This window comes from Marmota marmota, unplaced genomic scaffold, assembly GCF_001458135.2.
Source record: "Marmota marmota marmota unplaced genomic scaffold, marMar, whole genome shotgun sequence".
In the NCBI taxonomy this organism is placed as follows: domain Eukaryota; kingdom Metazoa; phylum Chordata; class Mammalia; order Rodentia; family Sciuridae; genus Marmota; species Marmota marmota.
In genome coordinates, this window is record NW_025999960.1 from 17,717,209 (window position 1) to 17,734,427 (window position 17,219).

Sequence of the window (17,219 nt, forward strand, 5' to 3'; positions counted from 1 at the left end):
TGTTCCACCCCCACATCAGGGCTGGTTCCAACCCTCCTGGGTCCCCCTACTCCTTCACCTTTCTCAAGTGTTCTGTCCTGTCAACATTCTCTACTGATGACCTGTGGTTTTGTGCAGGCTCTAGAAGAGGTTGTTGGTCTTGTAGGGCAGGCAACCTTTTTCTTTCCCCAGGTTCTAAGAAGACTCCCAGACTGCCCAGGGAGTCATCCACACCTGGGATGTAGGCAAGGGCTGAACAAAAGCAGAATCATGGTGAAGAAGAAAAGGAAATATTGAACAGAGGAGAGGAAAAGAGGGAGTCAGAGACACAGGCAGGAGGAGAGCATCTAAATTCGGAAGAACAGGTGGGAAGGGGAGCCTAAAGGGTAGGGTAGGTGACAGTAGTGTGTTGAAGCTGATACTGGCTCTCAGGAGCCTATACTATCCCTGCTGATCAAGAGCTAATTATCCATTCATTCCAGACTCTGAATTCAGTGATGTCCTGTAGCTTAAAGTTGTCTTGGTAGGAAACTGGAAAAAAATACTACAAATCAAGGCAGTTCCATACCAGAGAGTCAAGTTAGACATTTACCAGCACACTACTGGTGGTGGTAGTGGGGTGTATTGGAGAATGTAGTGCACCAAGAGGGTCCTGCTGGAGAAAGCTCTGAGGTGGTAAAGAGCACTGGATTTGTACTTCTTGCTCTGCCACTTACAGAGTGACCTTTGTCAAGTTGCTTAACCACTCCCAGAATTAATTCCTTATCCATATAGATTGATAGGTATCAGGTAAGAATCATGCCTTTTTTTTTTTTTTTTTTTTTCCTTAATGATACAGGGACTTGTGAGGTTGCCCAGGCTGGCCTCCTTCCTCATTCTCCTAAGTGGCTGAGATTACAGGCGTGTGCCTCTGTGCATGGCTTAGAATCATGTCGTTTTCTTGCCACTCAATAAATGTTATCTATTACTGTTTGAGGTGATAAAATGTGTTAGGAAAAAGAGCACCTTAATCCTCAAGTAAACTCAGGAGTGCCCCCTGTTGGAGGTGAGGGCCTGACAGATTCTCCTGGTATTAACCGAACAGCTGACACCTCTGATTTGAGTTTATAATCTGCATACAGAAGAAAACATGTTCCCAGGCAGTTACACAGCACTAAAAATACACTCATGTTCATAGAACACTTTATAGGTCACAAAAGTCTTCCATATGAGTTATCCCTTGGGGTCATGATGGCAGTTCTCTGCTTATAGAGGGAATCAAAAAGAATGAGTGATAACAGAGAAGCAGCGGCAGAATTACGAGCCTTACAAGAACTGTCACCAGATCGCTCACGGTAGAGCGCCAGGTAGTGCTGCTGTAGAGTAACCTCAGATCCTTTCTCCAGCATCTTTGTGCGGACTGAGGACGAGAGATCTTGCCTATTATGCAAGCCAGACAAGCTCAAGTTTTGCCATTAATTTGGCGTCATGCGTCACACTGACGTGCACTCATCTCTAGGACCTCTCTTTGTTTAGACGGTATGCCTCTGATTTTATGGGAATGAATGCTCTTAGCCCGGAGTTCAAAATCTGGGATCGGTTTCTGTCCTAGGGGCCGGCTCAACGCCGTTGACTCCTCTCGGCCAAGGGAGGCAGCGCAGAGCCCATCAGGCCCTCCTTCCCTGACATCTCTATGGCGGAAATAGGTTATTCCTACAGAAACAACATTCTCGCTGGTGGAGTGAATGGACTCGTCCAAATGAGGGGGATCTTCTTACTATCAAATTTTAAGGTCCAAGGAACAGTAAAATAAAGGAAGCATCCAAGTTACAGGGAAGCACATGAATATGTGTGTGCGATCCTGTGAGTTTCCAAATGCACTGGGCAGCTACAGTGGTGTCGGGGCTCGGCTGAGCCGGGCCGCTCCCCGGCTGCCCCAGGTGGCACCCTCCAGTACACCACCCTCCGGGGGCGGGGCGGGGCGAGGCAAGGCGAGGGCTTCCGGTCCCGGCGCCGTTCTTGTCTAGGTGGTCTGACGCCGGCAGGGGGGTGACGTCGCGAGCTCTGCGGGTCTCGGATCCGAGTTAAAGGAGGTAGGTGACCGTCCTAACAACCTGTCACCTGTCCTGTGCGAGTGCGGGTGCTCCCCGGGATGGCGGGCATGAGGGCGCGCCCCGAATCTCGGGGGTGGGTACGAGGGGCGCCGCCCCCAAGACGTGCGAGGAGTCAGCTCTTGCCTGGGTCCCGGGACTGTGGAAGTTCGCCGGCAACTTCGGCGGGAGAACGCGACCCTGGCGGATGTCCTGCCTTCGTCCCACCCGAGTTGCGGAGCCGAACAACCTTCTCTTTTTGCTTCTAGTCTGTCAGCGCCCTCGCGGAGGTTGGAGAGCGTCGCAGCGGAGGTGATGTCCGAGCAGGAGGAGGAGGAAGGGCGATCCGAACCCCAGTAACCCGCGCTCAGGCTTTGACGCATAAGGTGGGGAAGGTGGTGTTCTGGCTGTAGCCACTTGAGAAGGCATCCGTCAGCCTTTGTCCCTTGGGGCGACCAGAGGGACCAGATTTCCCAGGCCCTGCTCTGGGGAACGCGCCTACTCTTCGCGGCGGTGGTGGTGGGAGCATGGATAACCCAATGCAGCTGCTGTGGGAGGAAGGCTGGGGTAAGTCAGGACCGACTTGGTGTAGAGTGGGTCTTAGGATAGCACCGAGATTGAGGGATGAGCCTGAGCTTGGGGCCAGAGTATGGAGTTGTATGGCATGTATGAAAGTTTATGGGGGACCCAAGAGGGGGAAGTTGTGAAAGAAAGTGGGCTGGACTGGAGGTGATAAAGTACAGGATGGAGTTAAAACTAGAGGACAGAAATGGGCAAAATAACCCATCTTATCCTGGATCTCAGAGAAACAAACCCTGCAACCCTTATCCTTGGAGGGACCTGGAATTCCTGGGTCAGGATGTGTTGAGCAGTTATTTTGTATTAGGTACTGGGAACTAAGTTTATTGTGTCGAAAAGTTTATAGTCTCTGTCCTCCAGGAACTGTCTGGAGGGAGAAGTGAAAATAGCACCTGATAATACAGGTTCGTCCTGGAGCTTAGAGACTGAGCCAGCCTGACCTCTGAGCAGTCCACACAGATTGCTGCCTTGCGTCCACTACTGAGCACCACTGTTTAAGAGGGGTAGAGACAATGGAAATGCAGTGGAGAGCTGCTAGGACCCCAAGGAGTCTTTTAAGATGTGGTGTTGAGGGGCTGGGGTTGTGGCTCAGTGATAGAGTGCTTGCCTAGCATGTGTGAGGCACTGGGTTCAATTCTCTGCACTGCATGTAAATAAGTGAATAAAATAAAGATCCATGAACATCTAATAAAAAAATAAATTAAAAAGTTACACTGTTAAGAAAAGATGTGTTGAGCAGGCATGTTTATGGGGACTAAGGACCTTTAATTTGTTAGAAGGGGTGAGGTGGTTGGATAGAGAGCTGCCTCTAAATTTCTGAAAAGCTTACTTGTGAAAAAGGTAAGCTTACTTGTGAAAAGGTACTTGTGGCTTCAGATATGAAAGCTAAAACCAGGTGGTTTTATGCTGTAATCCCAGCCACTTGGGAGGCTAAGACCGGAGGATCATAAACTCAAGGCCATCCTGGGTAACTTAGCAAGACCCTGTCTCAAAATAAAAAATAAAAAGGGGTGGGGATGTAACTTAGTGATAAAGTGCCCCTGGGTTCAACCCCCGGTACTAAAAATAAATAAAATTAGTGGTTTGAAGCACAAGATACAGATGCCTTCAGGGGCAGGAATAACTGACTTGCACTGTCTAAAGTTGAAATGAGGTACAGTGAGAGGTAGTGAATCCCATATTGGGCGGTTTGCAGGTTGAACACACAGCTAAGATACTGAGTGTTCCCTCTCCTTCTGGGCTCATATTTGGTTACTTACTAAGTTCTGATTCTCAAGTCAGTTCTCTCCCTCCTGCTCCCCCTGCCAGTGCTGTAACAGCCTTGCATCATCTCTAGTCAATAACAATATAATAACGAATGACAGCAGCTAATGCTTAGTGAATGTTTATTACTTGCCAGGTACTGCCATAAGTGGTTTACACAGGCTAACTCATTCAGTTCTTGAGACTGTCCTTTAAAGGTAGCTGTTACTACAAACTCCTTTTTATATATGGGGAAGCAAGCACATAGGTGTTAAACAGCTTGCCCAGGATCACTCAGGGAGTGGTGGCAGAACTAGGGTTCCAGTCCAGGCTGTGTGGCTCTTGAGTCATTGTTTTTACCCAGTAATACATGTGTTGTCCATACATGTGTTGTCCATGTATTACCTTAACCTTTCCTTGCTCTAATTCCTGTGGTATTGCAGGACATCCTGGCAGGGAGGACATGGCAGAGCAAAGCTGTTCCCCTTATTGGTGATCAGGAAGCAAAAAAAGAAGGAACCCAAGGTCCCCTTTAGTGGCACACCTCCATTGATGTAATTTCTGTCCACAAGGCTCTAACTGTTAAAAGTTTCACTGCTTACTACTGCCATAGGTTGGCGACAAAGCCTTCAACACATGACCTTTGGTGGACATTTAAGATCCATACTATGGAACAGAGCAAGATGTTGGAGAGGCTGAGGCAGGAGGATTGCTTCAGATCAGGAGTTCAGGGCCAACCTGGGCAATGTAGTGAGACCCTGTTTCTTTAAAAAAACAAAAAACACAAAACCGAATGGGAGAACTGGGATTCAAACCCTGGACTGTTGGATATGAAAACTCCACAGTCTGCTCTTCACTGCCCCATACCTGATGCCTCTGTAACGGCCACTGTTGTAGTGACTTTAGATCATTTCCCCGCCTAACCTTTATGCCTTAAATCCACTCTTTACTCTGGTGGCTCTGGAAATGTGTGAGATTTGGTGTATATATGAGTATGTTATTCAGATTTTGACTACTTAGAGCAGACTGTGACCACAAAATAGTTAAGAACCATTCTTGGGCTGGGGATTTGGCTCAAGCGGTAACGTGCTTGCCTGGCATGCGCGGGGCCCTGGGTTCGATCCTCAGCACCACATAAAAATAAAATAAAGATGTTGTGTCCACCGAAAAACTGAAAAAAAAAAAAAAAAAGAACCATTCTTTGTCCTTTAGTTAGAGTTAACTTCCCTCATCTGCCTCCACCCCTCTCTGTCTCTCTTGCTTCTAGAGAGTGAACCTAGGACCTCACACCTAATAGGCTCATGCTTTATCTCTGAGCTACATCTTCAGCCCTTTTTAGACAGAGTTGCTAAGTTGCTGAGGCTGGCTTTGAACTTGGAATCCTTGGCCTTAACCTCCTGAGTAGCTGGGATTATAGTTGTGCACTGTTGTGCCCAGATTTTGGTCCTGGGGATTAAACCCAGGGGTACATAACCACTGAGCCATATCCCCAGCCCTTTTTTTATACTTCATTTAGAGGCAGGGTCTTGCTAAATTACTTAGGGCCTTGCTAAATTGCTGAGACTGGCTTTGAACTCCCGATCCTCCTGCCCCAGCTTCCCAAGCCACTGGGATCACAGGCGTTGGCCACTGTGCCCAGGCCCAGGTTTAACTTTCTGATGATCTTAGTACAGGAATGTGTTGATTCTTTACTGCCATCAGTATACTCCAAGCACCTTCACCTGTTCATTTAAGATCCCAGGAAGTCAGACTCTGTAGTTTTCTTACTCCCATCTCATCCTCTCATGGCAGTGGGAGTATTTACCATTCTTTTTCTTTTGTGTGCTCTCAACTCCTAATGGAAGTGCTGTGCTTGCCTTTGGGTGGTCAGTGCCTGACAGGTGTCGCACGGGTGAGCCTTTGCTACATGCTGCACCTAATACTGTAAAGGAAAAACAAGCCTCAACTGGGTGTTTGGACAGGTAACCTTGGAAGCTGTCCGATCCCGAGGGCCTGTGAATTTCTGGTAGTAGGTGCTTCCAAAGTAGAGGCAGGGGTTGAGCCAAGCCAATGTGGATGGTTTAGAAGGTGTCAGCATTCTGACCGGGCTCTTCTTGCAGGGTTGTCCTTGAGTAGAGTGAAGCTCCCCGTCTTGGTCCTTGTCATCTACCCTGGTGTGGCTCCAGGATGAACTGTCGTTCGGAGGTGCTGGAGGTGTCGGTGGAGGGGCGGCAGGTGGAGGAGGCCATGCTGGCTGTGCTACACACGGTGCTCCTGCACCGCAGCACAGGCAAGTTCCACTACAAGAAGGAGGGCACCTACTCCATCGGCACCGTGGGCACCCAGGATGTGGACTGTGATTTCATCGACTTCACCTATGTGCGAGTCTCCTCTGAGGAGCTGGACCGCGCCTTGCGCAAGGTTGTCGGGGAATTCAAGGTAGGAGTGTGACACAGTCTGTGACAGGTGGGCCTGGAATGCTCGTCTACCCTGGTGTGCTGTTGGATCAGCTTCTCCTTCCTGAGAGTGTGAATTGGACTCCCAGGCTCTAAGGAACAGGTGTTGAGAGCTCCTCTCGGAGTCTGGGTGTTGTGGGAGTGGGATGCGGGTACAAATCCTCAGGGAAGAAGGGAGAGCAGGAAGCCCTTCCAGTGTTGGCAGTCAGATCCTGTGGGAAGACAATGCTCCTAAGGCCTTGACCTTCTGTCTGACTCCAAATTCTCTCTTAACAGGGCTGTGTTTCTGTGTCCACTTTTCTTTTTGCCAGTCTGGGCCTTTTGTATTTGAGACTTCCTCAGAGGGAAGACAGCTTGGCTCCACAGATGCCATCCAAGATGGGTGATCCCTTTGGGCAGAGTGGCATGGGCTTTTATGTGCCTGTGTGGAAAGAACACACCAGGCTGCTACCCTTGGTCACCTCAAGTGTTCGGAATGGCAGGATGATTTTTAACTTTTTCATTGAGAATCATGGTATTTGCCTATTTCAGAGAGTGGCTATATCAAACTTGTAAATATCAAGGGGAAATTTTTCTTTTTCTTTTTTTGAGGACTGTAGGACCATGCACTGTGTAGTGGTTGCCTAGGGTCTGATGGAGCCCCTCCCAGGCCATAGCATTCAAAAAGCCCCTTCCCCTCATCTCTGCAAGCCCAGAAAGGGCAAGTTCATGAGGATTCCTAGTCCTTTTTCAAGAGAAGCAGCCTATTCATCTATCTATTCTCCAGATGTCTCTGAGAGGCACTCAGAGCAGGGTGGGTAAGAGCGTGGATTCTGGACCCAGACTACACCACCCAAATCCAGCCTAGGGAACGTGATTCCACTGTATGTGAAATTGGGTGTATGTATTCCAAGGATTAAATGAGTCAGCTGTGTCCAGTGTTTGGAACAGAGCCCAACACACAATGTGCATTGTAGAATTCTGTGCCATTGTTACCATCAGTCAAGGTCATGTGACCTTGGTTTTTCCATGGAGGAGAGACTGTTCCCTGAGGGATAGTTCAGAATTTGTGGCATTCTTATTCTCTGGATTGTCACTAACTCGGGTTGAAATGTGCTTCAGTGTCCTAGCTGGGATGAGTTTGGGGCTACCCACACCATGGGGTGGGATAGGCAGAATTATTGAACTAGTTTTTCCATTTGTTTCTCAGAGAATTAGCCAGGTTTGGCCTGTCCTTCAGCTTCCCTTCTTCATTCTGTTTCTTGGCTTCCTTCTTTCTATGTAAGGACTCTGTGTGGGGAATAATATGAAGGATAGGAACCAAAGGGGTGGGGGTTGTGGAAGGCGAAGGCCCTGAATATGAAGATGGAAGAGGGATTTGGGGTTGAGGATGTAACTTGGTGGTAGAGTACTTACCTAGCCAGCTCAGGACCTGGGTTCAATCCCCAGCACTGAAAAAGAGAAAAAGGGGGGAAAATGGATTTTGTAGTTGAATAGTCTGGATTCAAACCCTGGTGCAGCTATTTATAGGCATATGACTTTGGCAAATTACTTTCCTCCTCTGAACCTCGTTTTGCTTCAGTAAAATGAAGGTAATGTACCTACTTCATGGAGTTGTTGAAAAGATTCATTTAAATTGTTTATTTAAATTTCCTGCAGACCAGAGTGATTTCTACAACATCAGTTCTCCATGCCCCCGCCTTGTACTGGGGATTAAAGACAGGGGTGCTCTACCATGTTTTTTTTTTTTTTTTTTTTTTTTAATATTTATTTTTTAGTTGTAGGTGGACACAGTACCTTTATTTTATTTTTATGTGGTGCTGAGGATCAAACCCTGTGCCTCATGCATGCTAGGTGAGTGCTGTACCTCTGAGCCACAACCCTAGCCCTACCATCCCTTTTTAAAAAAATTTCATTTTGAGTCAGGGTCTCACTAAGTTGCCAAGGCTGACCTTGAATTTGGATCCTTCTGCCTCAGTTTCCCAAATAGCTGGGATTATAGGTGTGTGCTATTATTGTGCTGGCTTTCTATAACATCATTATTTTTTCTTCTTTTATTTTATGATGACTGGGAATTAAATCCAGGAATGCTCTTGTCATTGAGCTATAGCCCCACCCCTTTTTATTTTTAATTTTCAGACAGGGTCTCACTAAGTTACCTAGGCTGGCCTCAAACTTGTGATCTTTCTGCCTCAGCCTCTCATATACCACTACACTAGGTTATAACATCAGTTCTTTTTTTGGTGCTGAGGATTGAACCCAGGGGCACTTTACCACTGAGCGACATCCCCAGCCCTTTTAATTTTTTGAGACAGGATGTTGCTGAGATGCTTGGGGGCTTTGCTAAACTGCTTAGATTGCCTTCGACCTTGGAATCCTCCTGCCTCTGTCTCCCAAGTGGCTGGGGTTATAGGCATGTGTCACTGTGCCTGACATAACATGAATTGTTAACAAAGCCAGAGGTGTTGGGTTAGGAGATAGGCATTAGTTTGCTTGAACCACTTATTTGCAGGCTGGTTGTGTTACTCTCATGCGAATCCTTTATTATCTGGGTCTCACTCCTTGTCATTTCTACTAAAGGATGAATAGAGCTAGGATTGTGTAATTCCTAGGACTCAGGAGCAGGTCCCTCCAGGGAAAGAACTCCTCAGAGACTTTGGCTTGCTCATCTCTTCCCTTTTTCCCAGGATGCACTGAGAAACTCAGGTGGTGATGGGCTGGGGCAGATGTCCTTGGAGTTCTATCAGAAGAAGAAGTCTCGCTGGCCTTTCTCAGATGAGTGCATTCCTTGGGAAGTGTGGACTGTGAAGGTGCACGTGGTAGCCCTGGCCACAGAGCAGGAGCGACAAATCTGCCGGGAGAAGGTGGGTGAGAAGCTCTGTGAGAAGATCATCAACATTGTGGAGGTGATGAACCGGCATGAGTACCTGCCCAAGATGCCCACCCAGTCGGAGGTGGACAACGTGTTTGACACAGGCTTGCGGGACGTGCAGCCCTACCTCTACAAGATCTCCTTTCAGATCACTGATGCCCTGGGCACCTCAGTCACCACCACCATGCGTAGGCTTATCAAAGACACCCTTGCCCTGTAGCCTTCGTTGAAGCCTTGAGAGCTTCCTCAGGGTTCCCAGACCTTGGTTTCTGGGCATTGTACTGTCAGGTCTTTTGGACTCTGGAACCTGCTCTGGGTCCTGGTGAGACTTGGATGGGACAGACTCCGGCTCCCTTGTTTTGTGGTTGCCAGCCTCTGGTCATCCCTGTGACCTTTGCTGGTGGTCAGGTCCTGCCTACAGTCTCCAACCCTTGTTCCCCTTTCTTCTCTACTGTACAGAAGAGCCTTCATAAGGATGGTGAATAAAATTGAGATGTGAGTTTAGGTTCAGCCATCACTCCCTTGGCTTGTGTCTTGCTCCAAAGCATTAACACTTTGAGGACATGGGTGTGTGTTGTGGGCATTACTCCAAGATGAGGAGAATTGGTAGATTGGATTAAAGAAGATTGAAACAGATTTTGTTCTTTGTTGAATATGGACATACCAAGATGAGTGACCGACCATGACTAGTCCCATGAATGATGGTCACGGGGTGAGGGTCTCTTACTCTCTTACTGTTGGATGAACTGAGCTTATTTTTTTTTTTCCATTCTTTTTTTTTTTTTGGTGGTACTGGGGATTGAACCCAGGCATGCTTAACCACTGAGCAACATTCCCAGCCCTTTTTATTTTATTTTGAGATAGTTACTGAGGCTGACTTTGAACTTGTGATCCTCCTGCCTCAGTCTCCTGAGTCACCAGGATTAAAGGGATGTACCACCACTCCCAGCTTCTCTTCCCTTCCTAAGGAAACTATGACATCCTCAGGCTTTATGTTGTCTGGGCTTGCTTCATGGTGGCCCCAAAGAATATTTTCTCTGTCTTCGTAGAGTATACACAGGACTCCATCTAAGCTGGAAAGGTCACTTGATATGGGGATGTCTGGGGAGAGATTGGTCCACTTCCAGGCTGGGCTACCCTCAGATTGTTAGAGCATTGCTTTGGTAATTCACACTCATTTTTACCCAAGCATATTCAAAATATCCATTGTGTACCATGCTTTTGATTCAATCTGTATTTTACAATTCTGCTTGGCCACATCTGGGGCAGTTCTAACCTTACAAAGTGAAGTGTGAGTAGGGGGAGGAGCTAAGGGAGGAAAGCTGTGGGTGTGTGAGAGTGTCTTGCTCATGGCTCTGGAGCAAGCTGGGTAGCCAGGAGGATCAGGAAATGTTTGCATGTTTTTCCCAGGCCACACCACCCTTGGCTGTGTGCTCTTTCTTGACTGAGTTTTATGATGTCCTACTCTCAATTTCTGGGCATCAAAGTTGGAGGACTGAGGAGAGGGTTTGGAGATGGGGAAAACTTTTCCCAGCAAATCCTTGATGGCGTGTGGCCTCCACCTGGCCTCCTGCAGTGCAGGGGTGGGGACGCTTTCCTGTTTTCCTTCTGAGGTGTTGACTGATAAGAGTGTTTGGCAGCAGTGACATTGTTTATTTTACTTTTCTTCTGTTCTAGGAATGGGACCCAGGGCCTTGCCCATATTATGCACATGCTCACTGCCAGTCTTGTGACTTTGTTTTTATTTATGTATTATTTATTTATTTAGGGAAGAATATACACCAAATTTTATTGGGAGGAGTATTTAGAGGAGCAGGAAGAAGAAAAGAAATCACACAAGTTGGACCTAGGGCCTGGGAGATGGGTACAAGGCAGACCAGGGAACACAGAATGACTCCCTTTCCACCCCAAATCCTAGAAATAAGGGTCAGCTAGGGCCTAGAAAGACTTGGACCAGAAAAGGAGAGCAATGGACTGAGTCCCTGGGCTTGTAAATATTGACCATTCTGAGAGGGGATGGTTTGGGAGAGGGCTTCCCTACCTCCTCACAGGGTTAAAGGCCACTTGAGGCTGTGGGTCCCCAAGTTTGAAGTCTCTTTAGGTGACTTTATTCTTAAAAAAGAGGATTCAAAGTTGCTACAGAATCTTCCAGAAGACCCAGACAGGAGGGTTTGGCTTCCATCCAGCTTTCCTTTTTTTTTTTTGGTACCAGGGGTTGAACCCAGGTATTCTTTACTACTGAACCACATCCCCAGCCCTTTTTATATTTTATTTAGAGACAGGGTCTCACTGAGTTGCTTAGAGCATCAGTAAGTTGCTGAGGCTGGCTCTGAACTTGTGATCCTCTTGCCTCAGCTTCCTGAGCAGCTGGGATTACAGGCATGGACCATTGCACCCAGCCACTTTCTACTTTTCTGCATTCAGATTGCTCTTTCTTCCACCCTCTGGCTGGCTTTTATGGGACACCCAGCTGGCAGTGCGCTGCTATTGGTGGACAGTAACATACCCATCCCTTTTGGCATCATGATTCTTTGGAGACATAAGACTGGAGCCCTGATGGCCCAGATCTATACTTTCTTTTTTTTTTATTTTTATTTATTTTTTAGTTTTCGGCAGACACAACATCTTTGTTTGTATGTGGTGCTGAGGATCGAACCCGGGCCTCACGCATGCCAGGCGAGCGAGCTACCGCTTGAGCCACATCCCCAGCCCCCAGATCTATACTTTCCTATTGGTAAATACATCACTCCGTGACCTGTGGGGCAGAAGAAAATGAGGGCTAGGCCGTGAAATCTTGGTATCCTCTGTGGCCTCCATTTTTCCTTGCCCTGGACTTTGAAGAAGGCCTTGGTCTGCCCCTGGGAGAAACTCAGATCCTTAAGGATGCCCATTTGCCTGGAGTCCCAGCAGCCCCCAGGTCAACAGTATTCAATAGTATTGAACTTTGACCAAGGACAGAAAGCCCTTGTTTGTCCTGTGTCCTCCCCAGATTGGGCAGCACCCCAACCAGCACTTGGGACAGGACTTTTTCAGTCCTCTGAGGGAGATACTGTCTCTTGGCCTTTGCCAAGGGAGGAGAGCCTCAGGGACAGGGCTCCTGGGCTTGACTGGTTGGATGCACACAGGTGGGTGTGTGGGCCTTGTTGAGAAGGAGAAATATGTTGGAGTCCCCCTGTCTGAGAAGGGACCATAGACTATTGGAAGAGCTTTCTCTCTAGGAAAGGCCCCTGTGCTCTGCGCAAGGAGTGGGGGGGCGTAGGACCTCTGGGACCCGCCCCTCATCCCGCCCAAGCAGCCGCCCTCCTGCCTGCCAACCAGCTGAGGCTCCAGCACATCTGGCTGTCCTGTGCACATCTGGGCAGCTGGTGTTGGAGCATGAACAGCTCCCAGGCAGGTCCAGCGGCCGAGGCCGCCTGGCTGAGCTGCTGCAACCAGTCTGGGCTGTTGCTGGAGCCCTCTGAGGGGCCGCGTGTGGTGCAGACAGCGGTGCTGGGCGTGCTGTCGCTGCTTGTGTTGTGCGGGGTCCTGTTCGTGGGTGGCGGCCTGCTGCTCCGAGCCCAGGGCCTGACAGCACTGCTGGCCCGTGAGTGGCAAGGGTCCCACGAGGCTGAGACTGGTGGCAGCACAGGTGATGATGACTCCTAGGTGTCTGGCAGTGCCCTGGGATCCCAGCCCCTTCTGCGCTTCCACAGCCACTGAACATACGCACCGCTGCTGCTGGGCTGGGGGCCCTTCCCCAGCACTCTTATGCCTGCACAGGTGAGAGGGCTTGGGTGCAGTAAGAGGGGGCCAGGTGTCAGGGGGACTGTGGTAACCTTACTGCTGGACACCTCTGTGGATGCAGCCAGGCACCTATCTTTGGAGAATCAGGTCTTGAGGAAGTCTGATTCCCAGCTTAGTCTACCAGCTGTGTGCCTCTGCCTCCTCCCGATTGTCTCTCTGGTAGCACTGAGTGCCCTAAGTCCCCCTCCCCTTCTGGGAACAGATGGCCACTGTGTAATTGTGGGAGAGGGAGGCAGGTGGACCTAAGAGGAGGTAGTCTGAAGGGCCCACAGTGTGCTTTGGAGCCCTTCTGCCCTGAGACAGTCTCCCCATGTTCTGTACCACCCCAGAACCCCCAGGTACTGAGGCCCCAGCCAGCAGGCCCCTGCCGCCTTTGTACAGAAGGCTCAGGGGAAACGGGCCAGAAGGGCAGTAGCCCAGCCTAGGGCTTCAGTGTGCCTTTCCTCTCTTGGTAGCTTTTTTCCTAGAAGGGGGTTTGAGTAAGATTCCTCACTGTGGCTTCCTACTTGAGACCTCCTGGGAAGGGGGTGGTCTGGGTGACTCTGGGGTGTGGGGAAGTGTGCTGGGGCCCCATCCCTCACTCAGTTTTGGGGAACAAATGTAGCCCAGAGCACAGAGCATTGTGTGGTATGTTAAGGGTGTGTGGATGGCAAGGTTCCCAGCAGCTGGGGGGCCTCAGGAGCACCACGCTCTAGGAAGTGGTGCTGAAGACTCCCAGCTGTGGGGGCTGTCTGGGGCTCTTGCCTCTGTCTCTCCAAGGACAGGAACCATCTGGAAGGAAGGGCCTGGGTGGCCCAAGGACAAGGTAACTTGAGGCCAAGGCCAGCTCAGAGCTGGGTGGGGAAAGTCTTCCCATCTGTCCCCTTTGCTCAACTGTGTAATCAGGAGCTCCTGGGGTGGGAAGGTGGTGGTGGCAGTGTTGGTCAGGGTGATTCTGATCTTCCTTGGCCCTGTCACTCAAGAGCCTGTCCAGTTTTCCCAGGACAGGGGCAGAGTCCCAGTTTCCCTTAGAGGAGGGAGCCCTACTGGGTGCCTAAGAGGAGGGCTGGTGAGGGTCATGGTAGGTGTAGCAGGTGTGGTTAAGCGGCTGTGAAGCTGATGACCACGTGCCATTCTGGCTGAGCAGCCCAAGATTTGGCACTAATCCTGGGCAGCTGTGCTACATTGGCCCTGCTGAGCTTCGGACTTCTCACCTCAGGGACCCGCCCCCACCCTGTGGACAGAGAGCTGCCCAGAGCAGCAGGAGTGTGTATGTGATGGCTCCTGGCACCAAAGCAGCAGACTGGGCCCAGGGGACATTCCCTGCCTCACTTTGTTCCATCCTGGGGGAGAGGAGAGAATTTTTTTTATTGTACCCAGGTTCTCCTGGCCCTCTGGCTTAAGGCATTCCCTGCCACTGCTTTCCCATTGCTGTTTGAGAGGCTGATGCCAAATATGGCTTCCCTCCCCAAAGGAACAAACCTTCACACATGCACATTTTGGCATTGCTTGAGTCAAGGGCTTGAACCTTAGGCCTCTGTGGCACTGCCCTCTCCTGTCCCTACTCCCCCAGCGGCCTTATCAGATCCTTCTGCTGGTACAACAGCCTTCCAGATGCCAGGCAGCAGCTGCCCTGCCTGCTGGACTCAGCTTTCCTGGCCTGAATCTGAGGAATGGGGAAGGTGCAGAGGGTTAGCTGAAATAAACATCGATGGAGAAAAATTCAGGCTATCAGAGCAGAGGGAGCTGAAGGTGGTGACCTCCTGGTTGACCTTTGGGTTCAAGTCCATGTGGTGTTAGGGGTGTAGAGTGATTCGGCACCAGGGAAGGGCTGTACCCTAGCATCATCACGTCTGCTCACACCCAGGACAGGGCTGAGGTAGGTGGAGGGGGTAGGTAAGGGTAGGTCATTCAACTTCCTGCCTTTGACGTCCATACTCAATGTTTGAAGTTGGTGTCTGGAGCCCGTGGGGGTGTGCTGGGGACCTCAATGTTCCTGGGGGAAGATATCGAGATGTTTGCTGTGGAAATCTGGCCCTGGTCAGGCTGAGTGGGGAGGAAAGAATTTGGAAAATGGTGAAGTGGGTGCTGTTGTCACCCCATCTCAGGCTCCAGCTGGGACTGAAAGGTGGGGGTTGATTGTGGGTCTGAGGGCCCTGAGAGAAGCATTGTGTCTGAGCTCCCAGCAAGCTCCATGAGACTGGGCTCTGTCCATGGGACAAGGACAGGGTGACTGATGGGTTGAACCTCCTCCCACTCCTCCATAGTGGGGATTGAACTCAAGGTCCTCTATCTCTGAGCTACGCCCCCAGCCCTTTTAAAATTATTTTTAAAAATTTGAGACAAGTTCTTGCTAGGTTGCCAAGGCTGGCCTTCAACTGGCAATCTTCCAACCTCAGTCCCCCGAGTTGCTGGGATTACAGGTGTGGGCCTCCACACCCAACTGGGCTTAGATCTTCCTTAACTTCCCTCCAGCCTCTGCGTTCATCCTGAGCAGGAGCAGGCAGACCCTCTCCTCAGCCTCCACGCAATGCAGCTTCCCTCCAGCAAAGAAGGGGGTGGTCATCTCTTACAGATTCCTGAGCCTCTGAGAACTGTCCTTCCAGCTGCTACACCAGGGAACCCCTGCCTCCTTCAACCCATTTGCACCGCAGATGATGGCCTGGGAGACACCTGGACTGTGGGGATTCCTCATCCTGAGATCCATCCAGGACCCTAAAGTACTGCTGGGTGTGGGACCAGGAGGTCTGAGCGATCAGGAACCAATGAGTCTGCTTAGTGACTGCTACACGTTCTGGGCACTGAAGTGGCCACCTACCCTGGGAGCACGGGGCAGGAGACAGTGGCTGTGCCCTCTGCTCAGTGGCTGTGCCCTCTGCTCACAGGTCTCTGCTGGCATGAGCATAGCCCCTGTCCTGCCTGGTGCAGGACAGCATGGTCTGATAGATCTGTCCCTTCTTGGGGTCATTGTTACCCATTTTGAGGCATAGGCACCCTAGCAATCTAGCAATGCTCATCACTTTATGTGGCTTGTTATTAAATATGCTGATCATGCAAATTTCAGCAATATAGTTTGTTTTTAGTCCCAGAGTTTTGAAATTAGTGGTTTGTTCCTGCGCTTCCCTCCTTTGACTTGTTTGTAGCAGATACTGAAATAGTGGCCTCTCTTCCCTGGTCTTTTCTAGTTTTGATAGATCCCTTTCCACCCTCAGATCCCAGCCCTCCTGAGGGTAGATATGAGATGGGGTTGAAAGTGACGCTGATGCTAGCTCTTGGCTCCCCCGCTGTGGCCAATGTGGGCAAGAGCACCGCCTCGTTCAACCAGTAGTGACTGTTGAGGTCTTGCCTAGTCCAGCCTCAGCCTGGTGCTGAGATGAGACTGGATTTGGCAGCATATGCACTGAGTTCCAGATTGTAAACTTTCCAAACCCCTAATCTTTTTGCCCATGAAGAAATGGAAGCTACAGTGTCACTGTGAATATCCAATAGGTAATGTACAGAAAGAGGCTTTCTGCACTGTAATTATCATGTGACATTGTTTTTGTTTTCCCTGAACCTGACTATCTCAGAGAAAGGGAGAGGAGAGAAGGAGAGAGAAGTTCCAGGGTGAATAGATGTTGGGTGGCCATAAGCCAACTTTTGTGGTTTGGATGTGAGGTGTCCCCCAAAAGCTCACGTGTGAGACAATGCAAGAAGATTCAGAGGAGAAATGATTAGGTTGTGAGAGTCTTGACCCCATCAGTGAATCAATCTCTGTTGGGATTAACTGAGTGGTAACTGGAGGCAGGTGAGGTGTGGCTGGAGGAAGTGGTTCACTGGGGTGTGCCTATGGGGTATAAACTTTGTATCTGGAGAGTGGAGTCTGTCTGCTTTCTGATCAAAATGTGAGCAGCTTCCCTCTGCCATACTTTTCCACCATGATGTTCTGCTTCACCTCGGGCCCCACAGGATGGAGCTGGCCTTCTATGGACTAAGACCTCTGAAACCATGAGCCCTCAAATAAACCTTCCTCCTCTGCAGTTGTTCTGGTTGGGTTGTTTAGTCAGAGCAGTGAAAAAGCTGACTAAATCACCAGCCCTTGGCTGCTGCAGGTGAATCTCCAGGCAGGGCAGCCTAGGGTTATGCAGGGCTGGTGGGTTGAGGTTGAGCAATCAGGGACATCCCAGGGGAGCTTGTATAGGGCTGGGGCTCAGCAGGCAGAGTTCTAGGCCATAGTGTTCCTGGGGATGAAAGTCGTGGGCTGGATCATCTGGAGAAGACAGGGCAGGAGCCTGAAGGTGTGACCCTGGTAGATGCCACTTC

The 17,219-nt window shown here is 49.9% G+C and overlaps 2 protein-coding genes across 2 annotated transcripts; both read left to right on the forward strand.

Annotated features, from left to right (window-relative positions):
* Positions 1-1,903: 1,903 nt before the first annotated feature.
* Positions 1,904-9,665, forward strand: Atg101 (autophagy related 101). The gene is made up of 4 exons (XM_015493388.2): positions 1,904-2,051; positions 2,318-2,434; positions 5,969-6,287; positions 8,971-9,665. The coding sequence occupies exons 3-4, from the start codon at positions 6,036-6,038 to the stop codon at positions 9,373-9,375; spliced, it is 657 nt and encodes a 218-aa protein (XP_015348874.1). The 5' UTR covers positions 1,904-2,051; positions 2,318-2,434; positions 5,969-6,035; the 3' UTR covers positions 9,376-9,665.
* Positions 9,666-9,790: 125 nt separating this feature from the next.
* Positions 9,791-12,895, forward strand: Smim41 (small integral membrane protein 41). The gene has a single exon (XM_048802771.1). The coding sequence runs from the start codon at positions 12,531-12,533 to the stop codon at positions 12,798-12,800; it is 270 nt and encodes an 89-aa protein (XP_048658728.1). The 5' UTR covers positions 9,791-12,530; the 3' UTR covers positions 12,801-12,895.
* Positions 12,896-17,219: the final 4,324 nt, after the last annotated feature.

Coding starts and splice junctions, on each gene's coding strand:
- Atg101 (XM_015493388.2), top strand. CDS start 6,036: ATGAACTGTCGTTCGGAGGTGCTGGAGGTGTCGGTGGAGGGGCGGCAG. Junction 6,288..8,970: donor AGGTTGTCGGGGAATTCAAG/GTAGGAGTGTGA, acceptor CCTTTTTCCCAG/GATGCACTGAGAAACTCAGG.
- Smim41 (XM_048802771.1), top strand. CDS start 12,531: ATGAACAGCTCCCAGGCAGGTCCAGCGGCCGAGGCCGCCTGGCTGAGC.